The 18,282-nt window shown below is 37.7% G+C and overlaps 1 protein-coding gene across 4 annotated transcripts in view; it reads right to left on the bottom strand.

Moving 5' to 3' along the window:
* Positions 1-15,589, bottom strand: part of LOC136850546 (CAP-Gly domain-containing linker protein 1-like) — a 673,714-nt gene extending 658,125 nt beyond the window's left edge. For 3 of the 4 annotated variants that reach the window (XM_067124147.1, XM_067124152.1, XM_067124157.1), the window contains exon 1: positions 15,452-15,573. In XM_067124147.1, coding sequence (XP_066980248.1) covers positions 15,452-15,460 — 9 coding nt within the window. In that variant the 5' untranslated portion in view covers positions 15,461-15,573. Of the gene's footprint in view, positions 1-15,451 lie in introns of all 4 variants that reach the window. The other variant, XM_067124161.1, reaches the window with a different exon arrangement.
* Positions 15,590-18,282: the final 2,693 nt, after the last annotated feature.

The following is an 18,282-nucleotide window of genomic DNA, read 5'->3' as shown; positions in this document are numbered from 1 at the left end:
ACATATAGCTGGGTTTATAACTACTCATTTTTTTGGGGGGTTAAGTAGACAAGAGGTACAACTCCTGATATGCTGATTTAAGCTCCGCATCAAAAGGAATCTTCAGATGTTATTTCTGAGATGTCGCGTAAGATTGGCTTTCAAATACAGAATGCAAAAATAGATTAACTCAACAGAAATGCCAATAATGACCAAATTGAAAAATTAAGCTTCCCTGTGCTTAAAGTAAAATAAAACTAACGTAGTATGCATTTACCATGTAAGAGCCTCGATGGCCAAGTCGGTTAGAGCCGCAGCCTCGGACTTCTTAGAGGTCTTTGGCGCAGGTTCAAATCCACAGCCGACTGGTCAGAGAGGCGGACACTTTGCTATCCGTGTAGACACCTCGGGATTATGTATGTAATCAACGGATAGGTTTGCTTAAAAGCAAATGGGTGTTATAGACTAATACACACACAAACAAAGCCACTCCAACATCTTCTAAAAACATAACAGACACCTCACACGTCTCGACTGTCGCCCTAACCGCGCAACGACTCCTCGCTGCTGAGAGAAAAGGGCGCTGGTGACTGGTACAATACATGTACATACGTTACAAGGGTCTAAGCGATGACAGGCAGGGCAGCCAATCGAGACTACAAAGTCTACCCCAAAGCCAAATCAAAGTTCTTCAAAAGAAGGCACCGTGCTTACCCCCATACAAATGGGAAAAAAGCACTTTAAAAAGAAGAAGATGCATTTACCATGTACATTAAACCCTTGATCATTCTCAGAGCAATACACAGATCAATTTACCTCTGCATCAGATGCAACATATCATTTTAAAAAACGTATCTCATCAAAATGTTCCAAGTGACTCTCTAAATGGTGCATTGCTTTCTGAAACTACATTACAAACCATCGACATCAAAAAATAATACCAAAAAGCTACCTCTGGAGTATATAAATCAAGCACACTTATGTACATGTTTGGGTAATATGATAAATTGGTAAATGTTCATAAGTACCGGAAATACAAATGAATACCTTCATGTCTGATAAATGAAATAAATTCAACATAACCTAGGTAACTGCACAAACCCGCCAGTACAACTGACCAGCTAACGAAAATTCATCAAATGTTCAGGACATGCGTATACATATGCATATTTAACGATATAATGAAGAACAAATTTTTGCTCTTTGACACATTCACTCTACCTCATATATATATATATATATATATATATATATATATATATATATATATATATATATATATATATATATATATATATATATATATATATATATATATAATATATATATATACGTATATATATATTATATATAGATAGATAGATAGATAGACAGACAGCAGGGTGCAGCTCCAGAGATAAAACGACAAAACTGTCATAGCCACATTCATACTTTAAATGCTCTATGTATACATATGTATTCAAAAGGAGTTTTGCTGCAATCTAACACCGTTCTATGAAATTAAAAGGTCCCATATACAAAAACTGAAAAAAAAATCTACATAATTAAGTTGACACTACTTCAACCCTAATCACCATGATCAGGGTTGAGCTAGGCTAAAGTGGTTTCAACCGAAATATATGGTTTTTGGTTTTAAACTGGCTTTATGGTTCTTAATTTCGTGTACGTATATATATATATATGTATATATGTATGTATGTATATATATATTTATATATATATATATATATATATATATATATATATATATATATATATATATATATATATATATATATATATATATATATATATTTATATACTATATATATTTATATACTATATATATTTATATATATATATATTCATATATGTGTTTGTGTATCTGTGTACGTGTATGTGCACGATGGCTAAAAATACCCGCATGCCCACATAGAAAACAAAGGGAAAATACATGAGCGCTGTATTGCGGAGAGCAATAGTCCTTTTTCAAATAATGATGGTTATGCTTGTGTGAGGGTGTGTGTATGTATGTATGTACGTGCGCCCTGTATGTGCATCTGCGTGAAAGACAAGACTCTTCTATAAGAAAACGAGTGACACATCATACTTACTTCAATTTAAGAGAGAGAGAGAGAGAGAGAGAGAGAGAGAGAGAGAGAGAGAGAGAGAGAGAGAGAGAGAGAGAAGGAGAGAAGAGGACTAAGAGAAAGAGAGAGAATTTAATAAGGGTAAGAGAGGAGAGAGAGAGAATTTAATAAGGGAAAGAGGGAGAGAAGAAAAATTAAGAGAAGAGAGAGAGAGAGAGAGAGAGAGAGAGAGAGAGAGAGAGAGAGAGAGAGAGAGAGAGAGAGACTGTGGCCACCCCAGTCATGGGTTAAAATAGCCATGACATAAAAGCCTCGTTGGAACCTGAAGAGCAGGTCTATTATTCAGCCAGCCAGGTCTCTCACTCTCCTCACGAATGTGCAACGTTACGCAATGCGAGTAAAGACTATAATTTACTGTACGTCTGGTTCACAAAGTGGTGTCACCGCTAAGGTAAGCTTGGCTCAAGCAGCGATACAAGGGGGAAATTCAAAGGCACGACCTTACGTTGCGCACGGTGTCTTATTCTGGGTATTTCGAACAGAATTCGGAATTTAGGCCAAAGGCCAACCGCTGGGACGTACGAGGTCATTCGGCGCTGAAAGGGAAATTGAGAGTAAAACGGTTTGAAAGGTGTAACAGGAGGAAAACCTCAATTGTTAGGAGAGAGTAGGCAGTAAAAATAAAGGACGAGACTATGAACAGAGGTACAGTAATACGAATGAAAGGGCTTGCAGCTAGGAGGCCGAAGGAACGCTGCAAGATCCTTCAGTAATGCCTACAGTGTACCGTGTGAGGTGCACTGAAGGCATTACCCTCCTACGGGGTATTCAAGGTATTCAAGGTATCGCTCAGTTAAAGAAGACTTAGAAATGCTAATAGCTGTCCATGGTATAGTGTTTTGGATAATAGCTATATGCAAATAAAACTGTACAAAAAAATATAAATGACTTTGGAAGAGAAAAATAAATAAAGAATAAATGGGAAGTCCTGTTAAAAACTGATGAGTAGCTACCTAAGCAAAACCGTTATAATAAATGAATAGACACTTTGAAAAATTAGACATCCAAGTATTTAACGTTTACTGAACTGAAATGACGTATTAAGACTAAACCAGTCAGTTCAGCCAATAGCTCAGAGTAAGTATTACTTAATACTCCAGGAATCACAAGGTCTGTGATCCTTCCGTGAGAAATCATTTTCAAGGACCTCAACTCTGGCTAGAATTTCTCGAACTTCGCAGATTTCTAATAAATTCCACAGCTGCAAAATAGGATGTAAACTTCTCCAATAATCCTGAGGCAGCGCACAGGAGATGTTAACTACTGAATGGGCTAATCACCGCCTGAGTCTAATTATTCCCGACACCATTTAAATCAGGCACATAATTGCAACACAAATCAAATTATATTAATACAAACGATTATAAAGCTCAAGATGAATTGTTTATCGATAGTGTGAGCCGACACACGGCCAACCACGACAAATAAACGATATATGATAATGACAATAAACAGTAACCAAAGATGCAAGTCATTCCCAAGAGCTAATTTTAACAGGCAGAATTTCCTGCTTAATGTCACGAACCACCGACCAAATTACATTAGATCAAGGATCAAGCCAATGAAGGCCGTCAACTAATGGGCCTCCTTAATGTCCCGAGAGAACTGTTTTCCTCTCATTAATGATCAAATTACCTGAGCATGTAAGACCTAGTAATTTTCATCTTGTTACTTTCGTGAAAATTCTTTATGCTGTATGATAAAAATTTCTAAAAATATTCGTAAACAAGCATCAGGATAAAATTAAATGAAAATTTCTATTTAAAAACAAAAATATGTATAAAAAAACTCCACGGGGAATGCCTTAAAGATTCTATTTAGCCTTGGAAAATCGTGAGTTGTGCACACCTTCAATGACAGGCGAGGAAAAAAAGGGTATTTTGTTAAAAGGAAAAACCTCTCATAAAGATTTAGATATGAAACAACGGATACTCCCTTCAAATTAGTCTTGGAAATTTGTTTTACAAAATCCTTTTCAACTGAACACTAGAAAGAAATACGATACGATAATATTTTGACCGCCACTTACTTAAGGCCTAATTTAAGCATAAAAGACGAAATACTACGTACAGTCAAAATTCCAAATATTTTGGAAAAATTTAAAGCCATCCACAAACAATGACCTCGCATAACACAATGCAGTTCGCAGAGCAAAGAACTGAATTGAGTGAAACTGTATCACTTCTATACACGCTTTTTCCTTTTTTGCGACAATAACTTGTAGGAAGAGTAGAAATAAATAAGACCCCATTACGATGATCTTTATTGCGATTCTAAAAGATAACTTTGACGAAAGAGCGATAATGAAAACATTTAGCTTCTTGAAAGACATTTAGATAAAAAAATACATTCGTGGATGTTGACGGCTTGAAATTCTGTTCAAGAAGAAGAATAGTGGGAGGAAAGTCTTTATATATAATAACACATAGAGAGCTGAAAACCATAAACACACACATATGTATTAATATATATATATATATATATATATATATATATATATATATATATATATATATATATATATATATATATATATATATATATATATATATATATATATATATATATATATATATATATATATATATATATCACTGAACCTTACTACCGACATATATTTATTTGTAACAACTAAAATGATGCCTTTAACTCCTCAGTATCTTCAAACTTTTTTTTTGGATAAGTTTGTCCTTACAAATGAAAAAACCCTCAATACCCGAAGTGAGATTCGAACCCGCGCGCGATGAGTTAGGGTGAGGCTAAGCTACCTCATTCGATTCAAGTCGACTTCAGCACGTGTACTCATTTATCTACCGAACCCAGATGCATTTTGCTAGATCAAGAATAAGATTCCTAGATTCCTAGCCATCGTATGAGTTGAAAAGACTTACGTCCTTCCTTGTGCCCGAGTGGCCTAGCGTAGCCTCATCTAAACCCGAGACCCCTCGTTGATCAATCACTGAAGCACAGTTCTAAGAATAGATGCCTCTATACCCTCAATTCTGGTATTCGAGAATTTCAAGTTTCTGGTGCCCGTCATTTGTGATATAATGAGTTGGGGAGGATTATATCTGTGGGTGTTGTGCAATTGGTTAGTGATAGCGGAAAATAGTAGCAAAACGGTTGCGCATAAGCTTGAATACATTTGGAATTTAGAAAGGTTTCGAGAACGATGATTGCACTGTCATGGTAATACTTGACAGGCGTGAATGAAATAAGCATTATAACATCATGGGGTTTATGAACTATAGATTTATGTCAAATAAATAAAGAAATTTTTAAAATTAAATTAAGAAGCGAACAAAAATACCGAAGAGGCGGTGAAAGCTCTAATGCATAAAAAATCTCAAGAGACTGTTGCACAGGTGTAGAATGGACACGATTTTTTGTTTTTTCCGAGATTAATGTAATCTTTTGCCAGAACTGAGCCTTGCTCATTTACGACAGGAGAGGAAGCTTGGGAAAGTTTCAAAGTAGCAACCTCAAAGGAATTTTCATAGTGAAGAGAACTGACAGCAGGAATAATGAAGAATTGGCTGTGGTCAGAACAAGAGGACGACTTGGATGAAAAGACTGAGCATCATACTCAAATGCTGTGGGTGCATACAACGAACAAATCATGGAGAGAACGCTCTGAGTGGAAGCTTACATGGCATATAAAGGAAACAAGTGGATGTATGCAAAAGTCAGATATTGATAACTATGGCATGGAGAACGTAATGGGCACGCGTGAGCTTAGCAAATCGGAATTCTTGAAACTGTGGAAGTTAATACCCTCTGATTTATCACATAGCTACTGCTACTGAGTCACTAAATTGCGCAAAGAAATTCTACTCATTGACATATGAAATATTACTCGTGCAAAATCAACACTTTTATAAAATATAAGACAAAACCATACGCTGCACATGAACTGGTAGCAAAATACAATAGATTTATCTTGGGAGCAAAATACAATAGATTTATCCTTCTCTCTTGGAAAGACTGAAAAGAATTGACTCCTGAGGAGGTTGTGATGACAGTCTGTTGCGATGACAGAGCAGGAGGGGTGCGACGCAAACAGAAAAGGGACGGCCATAGAAGCGGGAAAAAAAAAATCACAAAATCTCCCTATTAAAAAGACAATATAGCAGTAGGGACCAAGCCCCGCCCGTTTTCCGCCCCTCCCGGCGACAGAAGGGGAATTTTCAAGCTGACGATCGCATCTCCCTTACGCAACTTTAGAGATCCAGCACCACTCCAGGAGTTCTTAATACCACTTAATTATAAATATAGTGATATCTATCTTCTTTCCCGTCACTGCTATTGCCTTCGTCGATGGATGTACCTCGTGAACACCCTGGAGTCTGATTCAAATCTGGTACCAAGGGAGACGCTCACGCATTAGATGTGCATGAAGAGAATTGTCCGTCTGACTGTACAAAGGTTTACCTGAGCATATCTTTTAAACTGAAAGAGTTAGCACCTTATCCACCAATAGAATACAGTATAGAACTTAGGCCAAAGGCCAGGCACTGGAACCTATGAGGATCATTCAGCGCTGAAACGGAAACTGACAGCAAAAGATTTGAAAACCGCGCAGTTGCACTATGAGTCAGTTGTTGGGAGAGGGTGGAAAGTAAGATGGAAGAAAGAGAATATGAACGGAGATACAGTAAAAGGAAGAAAAGGGGTTCCAGCCGGTTGTCTGTCTGTCTGTCTGTCCACCACCGTCGCTGTCACACTTTCCTCAAGACCGCAATTCCTCATACGAGTGCTACCGCATGTATGTGCATATACTGCAAGATTTACATGGAAATGAATGACAAATCACCGCAATTTTTATATGAATGTTAAAAGTTTTCATCTATAGTGGTAATCCCCTAACCCAGTGGTTCTCAATCTTTTTTGGCCCATGCACCCTCTCCCCATATGTCAGAATGTCATTCTCCCCAACCCCCCTTTTTTCCAAAATTGTCCGCCTCAAAAGGTGCAATCCAAATAATGTGCATAAAATACTAAAAAGCCTTGGCCACAATTCCCCACCCTCCCCCGCCAAAATTCTGAAATTCCCCTGCCCCCCCTTGGTTGAGAACCACTGTTCTAGCCCTTCAGAATTTCCTAGACATTTCGAAATGCTCTCTACGGCTAAATGAAGAGAATTTTGCAATATCTCTAGTTTCCCGTTGCCTGATTGTGGACTCCTACCCTTTTCTAGCCACTTACTACTCTTAAATGTTTGAGGTAGGAATGCCTTCTCTTCCCGAATCCACATTTTTCTCCTATCGACAAAATCGAAGGGGAAGGGCCCATTTCTCTATCAAAGTCTCTATCTCACACATCTTAACATCGCATGTCTTCCCATACGGTTGAAGTGATTTCGGTCAAACTCAGCGCAGTGGAAGACCATCGTATCTACATGTGGACGAGGTGTGGCATCTACTATTGGTACGAAGGTCAAGATCAATCTGTGCCTTTGATCTCATCCGAGAGGCTTCAGCAGTGAAGGGCGCATGCCAGATATGAAGTTTCTATCTTTTACAGTCTTATGTCATGGCTGAGATTAAAGTTATTGGAAGGCAGGAGGAAGGACGGTTTCCCTACCTCTGTGCCGAGTTTGACCGAAATCCCTTCAACCTTGTACGAGGAGTTGCAGTGACAAGATTAAGCCTGACAAAAACATTTGAGGTCATGCAGACGGAGAAACCGAGGTAAAACTACAGTCATCCCCAACCTTGTCAGGACAGATGATAGACAGGACATACAGTACAATTTAGGCCGAGGGAAAATTGAGAGGAAAATTGTGAGTAAGAGGTTTAAAAGGTGTAACAGGAGGAAAACCTCGCAGCTGCACTATTAAACATTGTTAGAAGAGGGTGGAAAGTCAGATGGACGAAAGAATATGAATGGAGGTACATTAACTATCAAGGTCTACACCTTGGCAGCTAGGGGCCGAAGGGACGCCGCAAAGAACCTTAAGGAATGTCCACAGTGCACCACCTTGTCGGGAGGGGACCAGAAGCGGTACCAAGAGAAAGAAATATATTGTCGAAACATACCTTAAACAGAAGCAGGAAAGTGGGCGATAAATACCGTCGAAAAAGAAAACTATATCATTCTTCTGGCAGTGCGCCGTTCTCTTTTTCACACAGCTTCTTTGCTCACTTTAAAATAAATAAAAAGAAAAACATTTGATATTCCCCAAAACCAAAACAATGTCAAACATGCATGAGTACTGTGCTTCCATATTGAAATATGCTCTTTCAAAATGAATGCTGCAAAAAAAAAAGCTGCAAAAATATTTGATAGTGCACAGCAAGTTCCATTAGTGAAACCTATATATAAATATAGCCTATATATTAAAAGCACGTTAAAAGAAAAAGAAGAAGAAGAAGATTATATATATATATATATGTGTATGTATATATATATATATATATATATATATATATATATATATATATATATATATTATCTATTATTTATATATATATATATATATATGTATATATGTATATAATTTTTGAGTATTGACACCACCAGAGTATATTATATATATATATATATATATATATATATATATATATATATATATATATATATATATATATATATATATATATATATATATATATATATATATATATATATATATATATATATATATATATATATATATATATATATATATACTGTATACATATACATATACAGTATATATATATATATATATATATATATATATATATATATATATATATATATATATATATATATATATATATATATAATTTCTGAGTGCTGACACCAACTTTTAGAATAAAACAACTGAAAATTTGGTAAATAAGTTCCAGTGAACAAATGAGTTTCTCTGAAGCCAAAGCCGTTCGGTGAAGAGAAAAGGAACCTCTCTTCCAAAAGCAGAGAACAACGCTTCCTGGAGCTCTCGTGTTACAGCAGCCAAGTGCCCCAGTCAACACCCATTACGAATAACACGCGGGCTTAATTAATAAATGAATAGAAAGCAAGGGAAAAGACTTCGCGAACCTTCTGATGACGCGAGGACGATGCGTTTTTCGTTATCGTCAATCAAAGGATGATGAGTTTTTCATTATCGTCAATCAAAGGAAGATGCGTTTTTCGTTATCGTCAGTCAAAGGACGATGCGTTTTTCATCGTCAGTCAAAGGTAGATGCGTTTTTCATTATCGTCAATCAAAGGTAGATGCGTTTTTCATTATCGTCAATCAAAGGAAGATGCGTTTTTCATTATCGTCAATCAAAGGAAGATGCGTTTTTCATTATCGTCAATCAAAGGAAGATGCGTTTTTCATTATCGTCAATCAAAGGAAGATGCGTTTTTCATTATCGTCAATCAAAGGAAGATGCGTTTTCGTTATCGTCAATCAAAGGTAGATGCGTTTTTCATTATCGTCAATCAAAGGAAGATGCGTTTTTCATTATCGTCAATCAAAGGAAGATGCGTTTTTCATTATCGTCAATCAAAGGAAGATGCGTTTTTCATTATCGTCAATCAAAGGAAGATGCGTTTTTCATTATCGTCAATCAAAGGTAGATGCGTTTTTCATTATCGTCAATCAAAGGAAGATGCGTTTTTCATTATCGTCAATCAAAGGAAGATGCGTTTTTCATTATCGTCAATCAAAGATTATCGTCAATCAAAGGAAGATGCGTTTTTCATTATCGTCAATCAAAGGAAGATGCGTTTTTCATTATCGTCAATCAAAGGAAGATGCGTTTTTCATTATCGTCAATCAAAGGAAGATGCGTTTTTCGTTATCGTCAATCAAAGGAAGATGCGTTTTTCGTTATCGTCAGTCAAAGGTAGATGCGTTTTTCATTATCGTCAATCAAAGGAAGATGCGTTTTTCGTTATCGTCAATCAAAGGTAGATGCGTTTTTCATTATCGTCAATCAAAGGAAGATGCGTTTTTCATTATCGTCAATCAAAGGAAGATGCGTTTTTCGTTATCGTCAATCAAAGGAAGATGCGTTTTTCGTTATCGTCAATCAAAGGAAGATGCGTTTTTCATTATCGTCAATCAAAGGAAGATGCGTTTTCGTTATCGTCAATCAAAGGAAGATGCGTTTTTCGTTATCGTCAATCAAAGGTAGATGCGTTTTTCATTATCGTCAATCAAAGGAAGATGCGTTTTTCATTATCGTCAATCAAAGGAAGATGCGTTTTTCGTTATCGTCAATCAAAGGAAGGTGCGTTTTTCACTATCGTCAATTAAAGGAAGATGCGTTTTTCATTATCGTCAATCAAAGGAAGATGAGTTTTTCATTATCGTCAATCAAAGGAAGATACGTTTTTCATTATCGTCAATCAAAGGAAGATGAGTTTTTCATTATCGTCAATCAAAGGAAGATGCGTTTTTCGTTATCGTCAATCAAAGGAAGATGCGTTTTTCATTATCGTCAATCAAAGGAAGATGCGTTTTTCATTATCGTCAATCAAAGGAAGATGCGTTTTTCATTATCGTCAATCAAAGGAAGATGAGTTTTTCATTATCGTCAATCAAAGGAAGATGCGTTTTTCGTTATCGTCAATCAAAGGAAGATGCGCTTTTCACTATCGTCAATTAAAGGAAGATGCGCTTTTCACTATCGTCAATTAAAGGAAGATGCGTTTTCATTATCGTCAATTAAAGGATGATGCGTTTTCATTATCGTCAATCAAAACTATAAGACCAATGCGCCTTAAACACTGCTTCTGATATCCTACAAGACTCCCAGGGTTGTTGGTTATGTGACAAAAAAAAAAAAATCCCATGTTCGATCCCTGGGCGAGGTCGGACTTGCACTACGCAACAATTGTTAGAGCAGGTGGAAAGTAAGACAGAACAAAGAGCATATGAACGGAGGTACAGTAAAAGGAATGAAAGGGGTTGCAGCTAGGGGCCGAAGGTACGCCGCAAAGAACCTTAAGCAACGCCTACAGAGCAAAACATGAGGTGCACTGAAAACACCACCCCTACGGGACGGACGGGCAAGCACGCTCCGGTAAAAATCTATGGTGCATCTGTCGGCCTAAGCAGTGAGTCAAGTACATAGTGGTTGGATGACTGTGTTGGTCGCAGCCATGGTTCCAAAGGTTGTGAGCATACGTGTATTAGCCTATGCGTACAGATATGCGAGCTCCTCTTTGCTTTTGACATTGGATGCGGAAGAAACTTTAACCCAACGTTCCACTTAGCCTAATCATACCTTGTTTTTCCATATTCTCTCATAACACATATACAGGGAACGCCCAGAAATTTTACAGGGCCTTACAAACTGAATGTCTTGAGTCCTGTTACGTTAAATCGAAAACAGCTTAAAGGAGTGTAGGCTTGCCATTCTTTCTGCAAAAACATCTGCGGGATATCGGCCTGAATTATCGTTTAAAATCCTGACGTAATACTCCCAAGTATGTTTTGTTCGAAACCAGGATATGATGGTTCTAACCAGAATTACTCCGCCATGATGTTTTCCTATACTCCGCATGGTATTTTTCATGTTTACTGCGATGCACTTGTGAACGATGCAAACTGCGCAAGCGCGAACTACCGTGATGACCTTCGACGACACGCATGATTGGACGGAATGTTGGCGACTATTTCGTTTTGACCAATCGCGTTAGTTTATTGAAAAACGGAACTCTGCAGCAAGACCAAAGGGCTGGTAGGGAAACGATCACATGTAACGGTTAAAAGAAACTGTCAGGGTTAGCGATTTTCATAAATATGACAGGGTCGGAAAAATTGAAGGATCTTGTAAGCGCAGTTCCCGTACATCTGGGAGGGTAACCGGCAACTAGGCTAAAGGTCGAATTAATCTCGAAAGAGGTGGTTTTGCTTTACTTTGAGTACAACAAGGATACATCACAGAAAAATCTGTATTTTGCTACCTTTAAATCAAGTAGATTTCTAAATATATTTAATCATAAGTCATCTCCCACTAAAGGAAAAGCGTCACCCTTCAGGTGCTCAGTAAGATGGCTATCAATTGGGAGGGCTGCCTCAGTCAACCGACGCACCATGATTAAAAGCGCGTTTATCTGTGTCCTTGCCGGAATTCCAATTCACGTCCTCTAGTTAGTGAGACAAACCACACACACACACATATCAATATATATATAATTTGTATACTATGTAACCAATGAAATTTTCATCAACATTCGCAGAAATAGCATGTGGATTTTTTTCCCTCCCTCCCTACTCTCTCTCTCTCTCTCTCTCTCTAGTCTCCAAAGGTACCCAGTAAGGAAAATGCAAGATATCAACGATAACGGCACGACTATGATTGTCCTTCATCATGATGCTGGCCTCTGCATTGCTGAAATCAGCAGAGGAGCTAACAATCCGAGATAATCCAAAAATAACACGTCTGGATCCACATCTATATAAGAATCTGATAACCGTAGCTTCCTCTTAGCTAAGAGACCATCCTACGACATTATTTCACTGATATCCATCAACAACTTTTTCAAGATACCTTAATTGTCAACAGACGAAAAGACAACAAAGAAAAACGGAGAAAAAAAAACCTTGATGTGTACGAATATCCGTTCTAAAATAAAACACACTTCCTGCCCCACAACGCAACCTTTCCGAAATCTCATTGCAACCCATGATGGCTTTTTTCTGATTTTCGTCGACAGACAGACAGATGAAAAGCTGCTTTCCCAGAGATACTCGAGTTAGAGAGAGAGAGAGAGAGTCCTATATCAGCATCTAGAACCAATTAAAGCAAAACAACCCTTCCTAGGCCTATAGTCCATCGTTTCACCAAAAATTGACCACTATCGATAATGTGCAGAAACTGACCACTATCGATAATGTGTAGAGATATTATGTTAAGTGATAAACATGCAGCACGTATGAACACGCTGGCTCCCTCAAACTGTTCTTGGAACGCATAAAAGAACTGCAACTGGTGAAAATAAAAGGCGTGGCAGTGTGAAAGAGGAATTAGTGCAACTATAGCGTCATTAATTAATTTCAGCTCACTATACACATTTCATCACTGGAGCACTTACTCTGCACGCAAATGTCATTGCGGTAGTTTGCGAGGAGAATGGATATACATACATACATACACACATACATAAATAAATAAATAAATATATAATATATATATATATATATATATATATATATATATATAAAACAACTTTCATTTTTCTTCAGAACGCAATGCACTCTGAATACTAACAAACATATGACCGTGCACAGTAGCTTTACTTTTCATGGTTTCAAAATCTAGCTTTCAACTGAAATGAAATAGCGAACACCATCCTCGCCAACACTCCTAAAAAAAAAAAAAAAAAAAACGGAAAAAATATATATTAAAAAAATAGGGGGAGGGGAACGGTTGCTGAAACTGAATATTTGTACCTAATGGAAAACGTCCTTTAGAAGGCCGGTGGACGTTTCCCCCCTACGCTCTGTGACATCAGAGCCGGTTGGGAGGGGTTTCACTTTCCGCAACTTTCGCTTTGCACACAGTCACTTTTCTAGGAAAATACCTCTGGAATAAATTCAGTTGCTGAATTATTAGTAAAGTTAAAAATCATTATGATGTCCCATCTTATATATTCGCATAAGGTATTTCGTCGCACACAGGAGGGTCAACATCCATTACCGGACGCCTCCTTGATAAACGGGAGCACAAATCATACAAGCGTGAACGCTGGCCATTCCGATATGCGAGTTTAACTTTATGATGATACACAAAGTTAACCGGGCCTTATGTTTCTTGGGACTGATTTCCATCTGCTTCTTATTTAAAGCTACTCCTATGGTGGATAAAACGGTTAATATCCAACTGTTAGTTCTTAGAAACCCGGGGGTTTTAAGTTCTACAAGGCTGTACTGAAATCTACATAGGCTTCCTCTCTAATATGTTTGTTCTATGTGTATTTGAGTTTGAATGCCCTATCGTACAGTATGTATGACTAAAGAACCAAAACCTTCGTTGTATTCAGTTTGAGAAAACTCTGACGCTTGAAATCCCTACCTAAATAAAATAATTTTAAAACAGTCACCTGATATCTCGGCTCCACGTTTAGCCGGCAAATAGAATACCCACAATTGACGCAAGGCAATTAGCTGACCTTGATCCTTACATCAGCAACAAAGATTCCTAACAAAATTCCACAGAACACAAGATGCATAATGCCTTAACAACTACAATAGAGGAGCGTTCAGCAGCAATTACTTCATTATGCGGAGATCGGAAATCGAATTCGACTGGCTAACATCACTCCACAAAATGGCTTCGGAACCCTTTTAGTTCATAGGCCTAGTTTTGAGAATACAATTTAAGAGCTTGTCAGTTCACCTGCACGGACAGATGTTCAAAATGATAAAGAAACCTTTAACTTTTCATTACCACTTACACATGCCTTGCCGAAATGATTAATGATATGTAAGTTCACAATATGCCTAGCCTATATCTGTTCGCTCAAGTCTAGACCTTGATTCTGATGGCTGAGGCTTAGCTTAATACTTTGGCATAATACTTTTCTGGTTAACAAGGAACAGTTTAACCTATTTCATAACCAATGGGATTAGAGCATGTGGATCGCAGTTTAATGACCTTGCAGTGTAAATGGCGCGAAATTCCGCCCATTATCTACCTTTGAATTCGCTCGTTGTACAGTCAACGTGTACTTCGAAACTAAGCCTATACCAACTAAAATGTTATTCAGTGAGAATTTTCAATTCGTGGCCGTTCGTGGAACGTTATAAGCTTTGTACAACAACGAATTTGAAGTCACCTGGGGGGGGCCAAAATTCCAAATGGGTAACATTTTCTATGACGAACTGCGTTTTATCTCGAATTGATCTCGAAACGTTAGCCAGCCTGGGTGTAAAAGTTCCATTCGATTCTACGTAATCTTGAATCCTGGGCGCTGTTAGCGGAAATAAAGTGTATATAACGAACGTGGTGGACTAAGATTCATTCATCGTCGTGTAATGAACCATTTCATCAACGCAGTACAACAACAACACAGCAGTTCGTCCTCGAAAACGACGACAACAAGTGCTGAATCCTGGGTGCTGTTAGCGGAAATAAAGTGTAAATAAGGAACTTAGTAGCCAAAGAATCATTCATCGTCGGATAATGAACCATTCCATCAACGCAGTACAACAACGACACAACAGTTCGTCCTCGAAAACGACGACAACAACAAGTACAACAGCAACAACAACAGCAGCAGCGGCAGGGGTAGACGCAGTCATGCAAACGCACACGAACTGCTCGCGCCCTTTCGAACTGAGGCTTCTACTCCTTCGAATCTCCTCCTGTGCATCCAGAACAAACGTCTTTATGTTATAATAATTTGCTACTCACCCTCGACATTATGAAGACCAGTTATTATATCCCGAGCATATCAAACACTGCGCACTGTCGAATCAATACTGACGAGTTCTCTGGCTGCCCGCCTGAGGTCTCTGCTGCTGCCCCGCCACGGGACAACCGAGGGGTAACAGCTTTAGCATTTCGTCTTTTAAATTTTCTCTTTAGCAGAGGCCTAACTTTCAAATGTTAAGGCATCTAAAGGAATCCGATTACACACAAGAATGTTGTGTATGAAGCGGTCGTTTGAATTTGCGCTTGCAGCCACAACAAATTTATTTGAAAATCGATAAATGATAGCCCCTTTGAATGGGGCAAGCGCGAGAAAGTTGGCTGGCCTCGGTCGAGGCTGTAGCGTGCAAAGTGGAATGCTATTCTACAATGACTAAAAACATCCATACGAATAGATTTATTATGTTGGAAAACAGCTAAGGGTTGAGATTGGAGAACTGCTTTCAAGTTTAAGTGATGACTCCAACGAAATTTTGTTCGCTCAAGAGTACACGAGTGATGTTCTCAGCTGTTCTCCTTGCTGAACAGAACAATGTTATTTTGGCCATGCTTAGCTCTTCGAAAACAGTCGCAATGAAGAAACGCTTGCTATAGTTTGCTAACATGGAAAAATATTCGAATAGCCTGAATATATATAGACTTTAAAGACAGAAAAAGATCAATAGCTACTGCGTGTTTCTTGATAATGATCTTATCTCATTTGACATGAACAATATTTTCATTTTATCAGTTCCCACCAGCCATATAACAGAGAAACGCTGGCGGACGGAATTTCTGTAAGCTCCAGCTCTGCGTGAAATGGCTTTATAACGACTGTCCTACATGGGTAAACATGAATATGTAGAAGCAATAAAGAAAAGCATCTCATGAACCATGCACAGCGGGATAAAAGATGAAATGGACCCTCCCATTTCTATTCATAATGCGGAAAAATGTTACACATTTTCCCGTATAGCTTTCCACGCGTTCTCTTTCTCGAACAACTCATTGCATCAAGGAAGTTTTATGCACACAACGTTTTTCATTTCGAATTTACGAAGTGGATACAATTCCCCCGTCTTGGTTGGGCAGTTGTTACACATACACACCTATTTATTATCTATACACACACACACACACACACACATATATATTTATATATATATATATATATATATATATATATATATATATATATATATATATATATACATACATATATACAGTAGTGTGTGAGCGCGCGTGTGTGTATGTGCGCGAGCGTGTGTGGTCTTCTCACAATCCCTTCACTGCTCAAAAGATTCTAACCAATCCTTTGGAGCTGAGTTTTTACTTGCAAGTCTTTCACAGAGATTACTTGTCTTTCACCCCTTCCGCAAGTTCATGATCGAGCATTTCCAAACCTTGATCACGTCACACCCTGAATTCTGTGTGACGAGTCTTAGGAATTTCTTACCGTAATTTCTAATCAATCGACATAGCTGGGTAAAGTGAATGAGCCAAAGCTTTCTTCACTGAGCTGTTTTGGACTTGTCAGCCTAATTTATTATTTTTTTCAGTAATTATCCTTTGTACTAAAGGTTTCTGCTCGTTGTTTGTGTATTTGATTATTTATTAATTTTGCTCATAGACTGGTTCTGTAGTCATGCATAAAAGCTTGGCAATATCTTGAAATAATTTTGTCAAATACTATTTTCCTCTTTGTTAAGATGAAGATTTTTAGATGTTGTACTGAAACAATTTGTCTATTACAATCGTAGTTTTCGAGATACACTATTTCTCCTTACACTTCACAGTGACTAGCGGATAAAAGAAAAAAAAAACAGAAAAGCTTTATTTCGTCTTTATCTACCTTTATAAAAGCATTGTTGCGTCAAAATTGAACAATTGCGATTTGCCCTTTAGACCTAAAGTTTTGAAATGAAATTCATACCACGTATTTCCTTTTTCGTCTTCCTCATAATACCAGTTATTTAAAGAAAAGAACGTGCCTGAACGTTTGATTATAATTAAAATAAAAGCTTCCATTATACGCAACCAAAGGAGATATCAAAACCATTTTTAAAGATAAAATGTTTAAGCTTTTCACAAAGAATTTTTGTAAATGTATGTAGTTCGAGATTGGTTGTAATCTTTCGTAAAAAAAATTATCGAATAAAAACTTAAAGAAAAAATGTATTATCATTGAGGTTTTTGTGGTTATTTTCATTAATGCTGTGGGAATGATCAATTCTTGGCTATTTTTTAGACGCGACGAAGTTCAACAACTTGAGTGTGAGGCAGAAGGGACACTGGGACTAGGACATTTTTATAGTCGGCTAGACTCATGAATAACTGATGAGGAGTCATAGCGGACGCTGCTGTTCTGAATTGTTATATGGCTCACCACAAGACGGTCGATGATGGAGTCTGGGTCATTCGAGTCCACGAAACCCAAGCTGCACGCAGGAACCGAAAATCCCGTCCTGAGAGAGACACTTCAGTCCAGGAGGAAAAGTTTGCGTTCAGTGCTGACAAGAGCAGTTGGCGCGACCTGGAAAGAACGCTTATTTGAAAACTGACTCTAACCGACAGCTTCCATCTTGGCGGCATCTTTGAACTGAGGAGTAGTGTTATTGTTGATTAAAAATGAAATAAAGATTTAGACAGAATCGTATCTGAATTACGTAATGCTGGTTGCTAATATTTAAGCTTTCAGAAATATACAAGACGTCACTTCTTATGGTTGCTCATTTCAGTTCATTTTAACGTTTCTTGTTGCATGTGCGTCCTGACTTTGTGACTGTAGTTTAGTTTAGGTACGTTGTAAAACGCAATGATTTTTATACCTTTAT

Source organism: Macrobrachium rosenbergii, chromosome 22 (assembly GCF_040412425.1).
Source record: "Macrobrachium rosenbergii isolate ZJJX-2024 chromosome 22, ASM4041242v1, whole genome shotgun sequence".
NCBI lineage: Eukaryota > Metazoa > Arthropoda > Malacostraca > Decapoda > Palaemonidae > Macrobrachium > Macrobrachium rosenbergii.
This window is presented reverse-complemented; position numbering and strand designations above follow the sequence as displayed.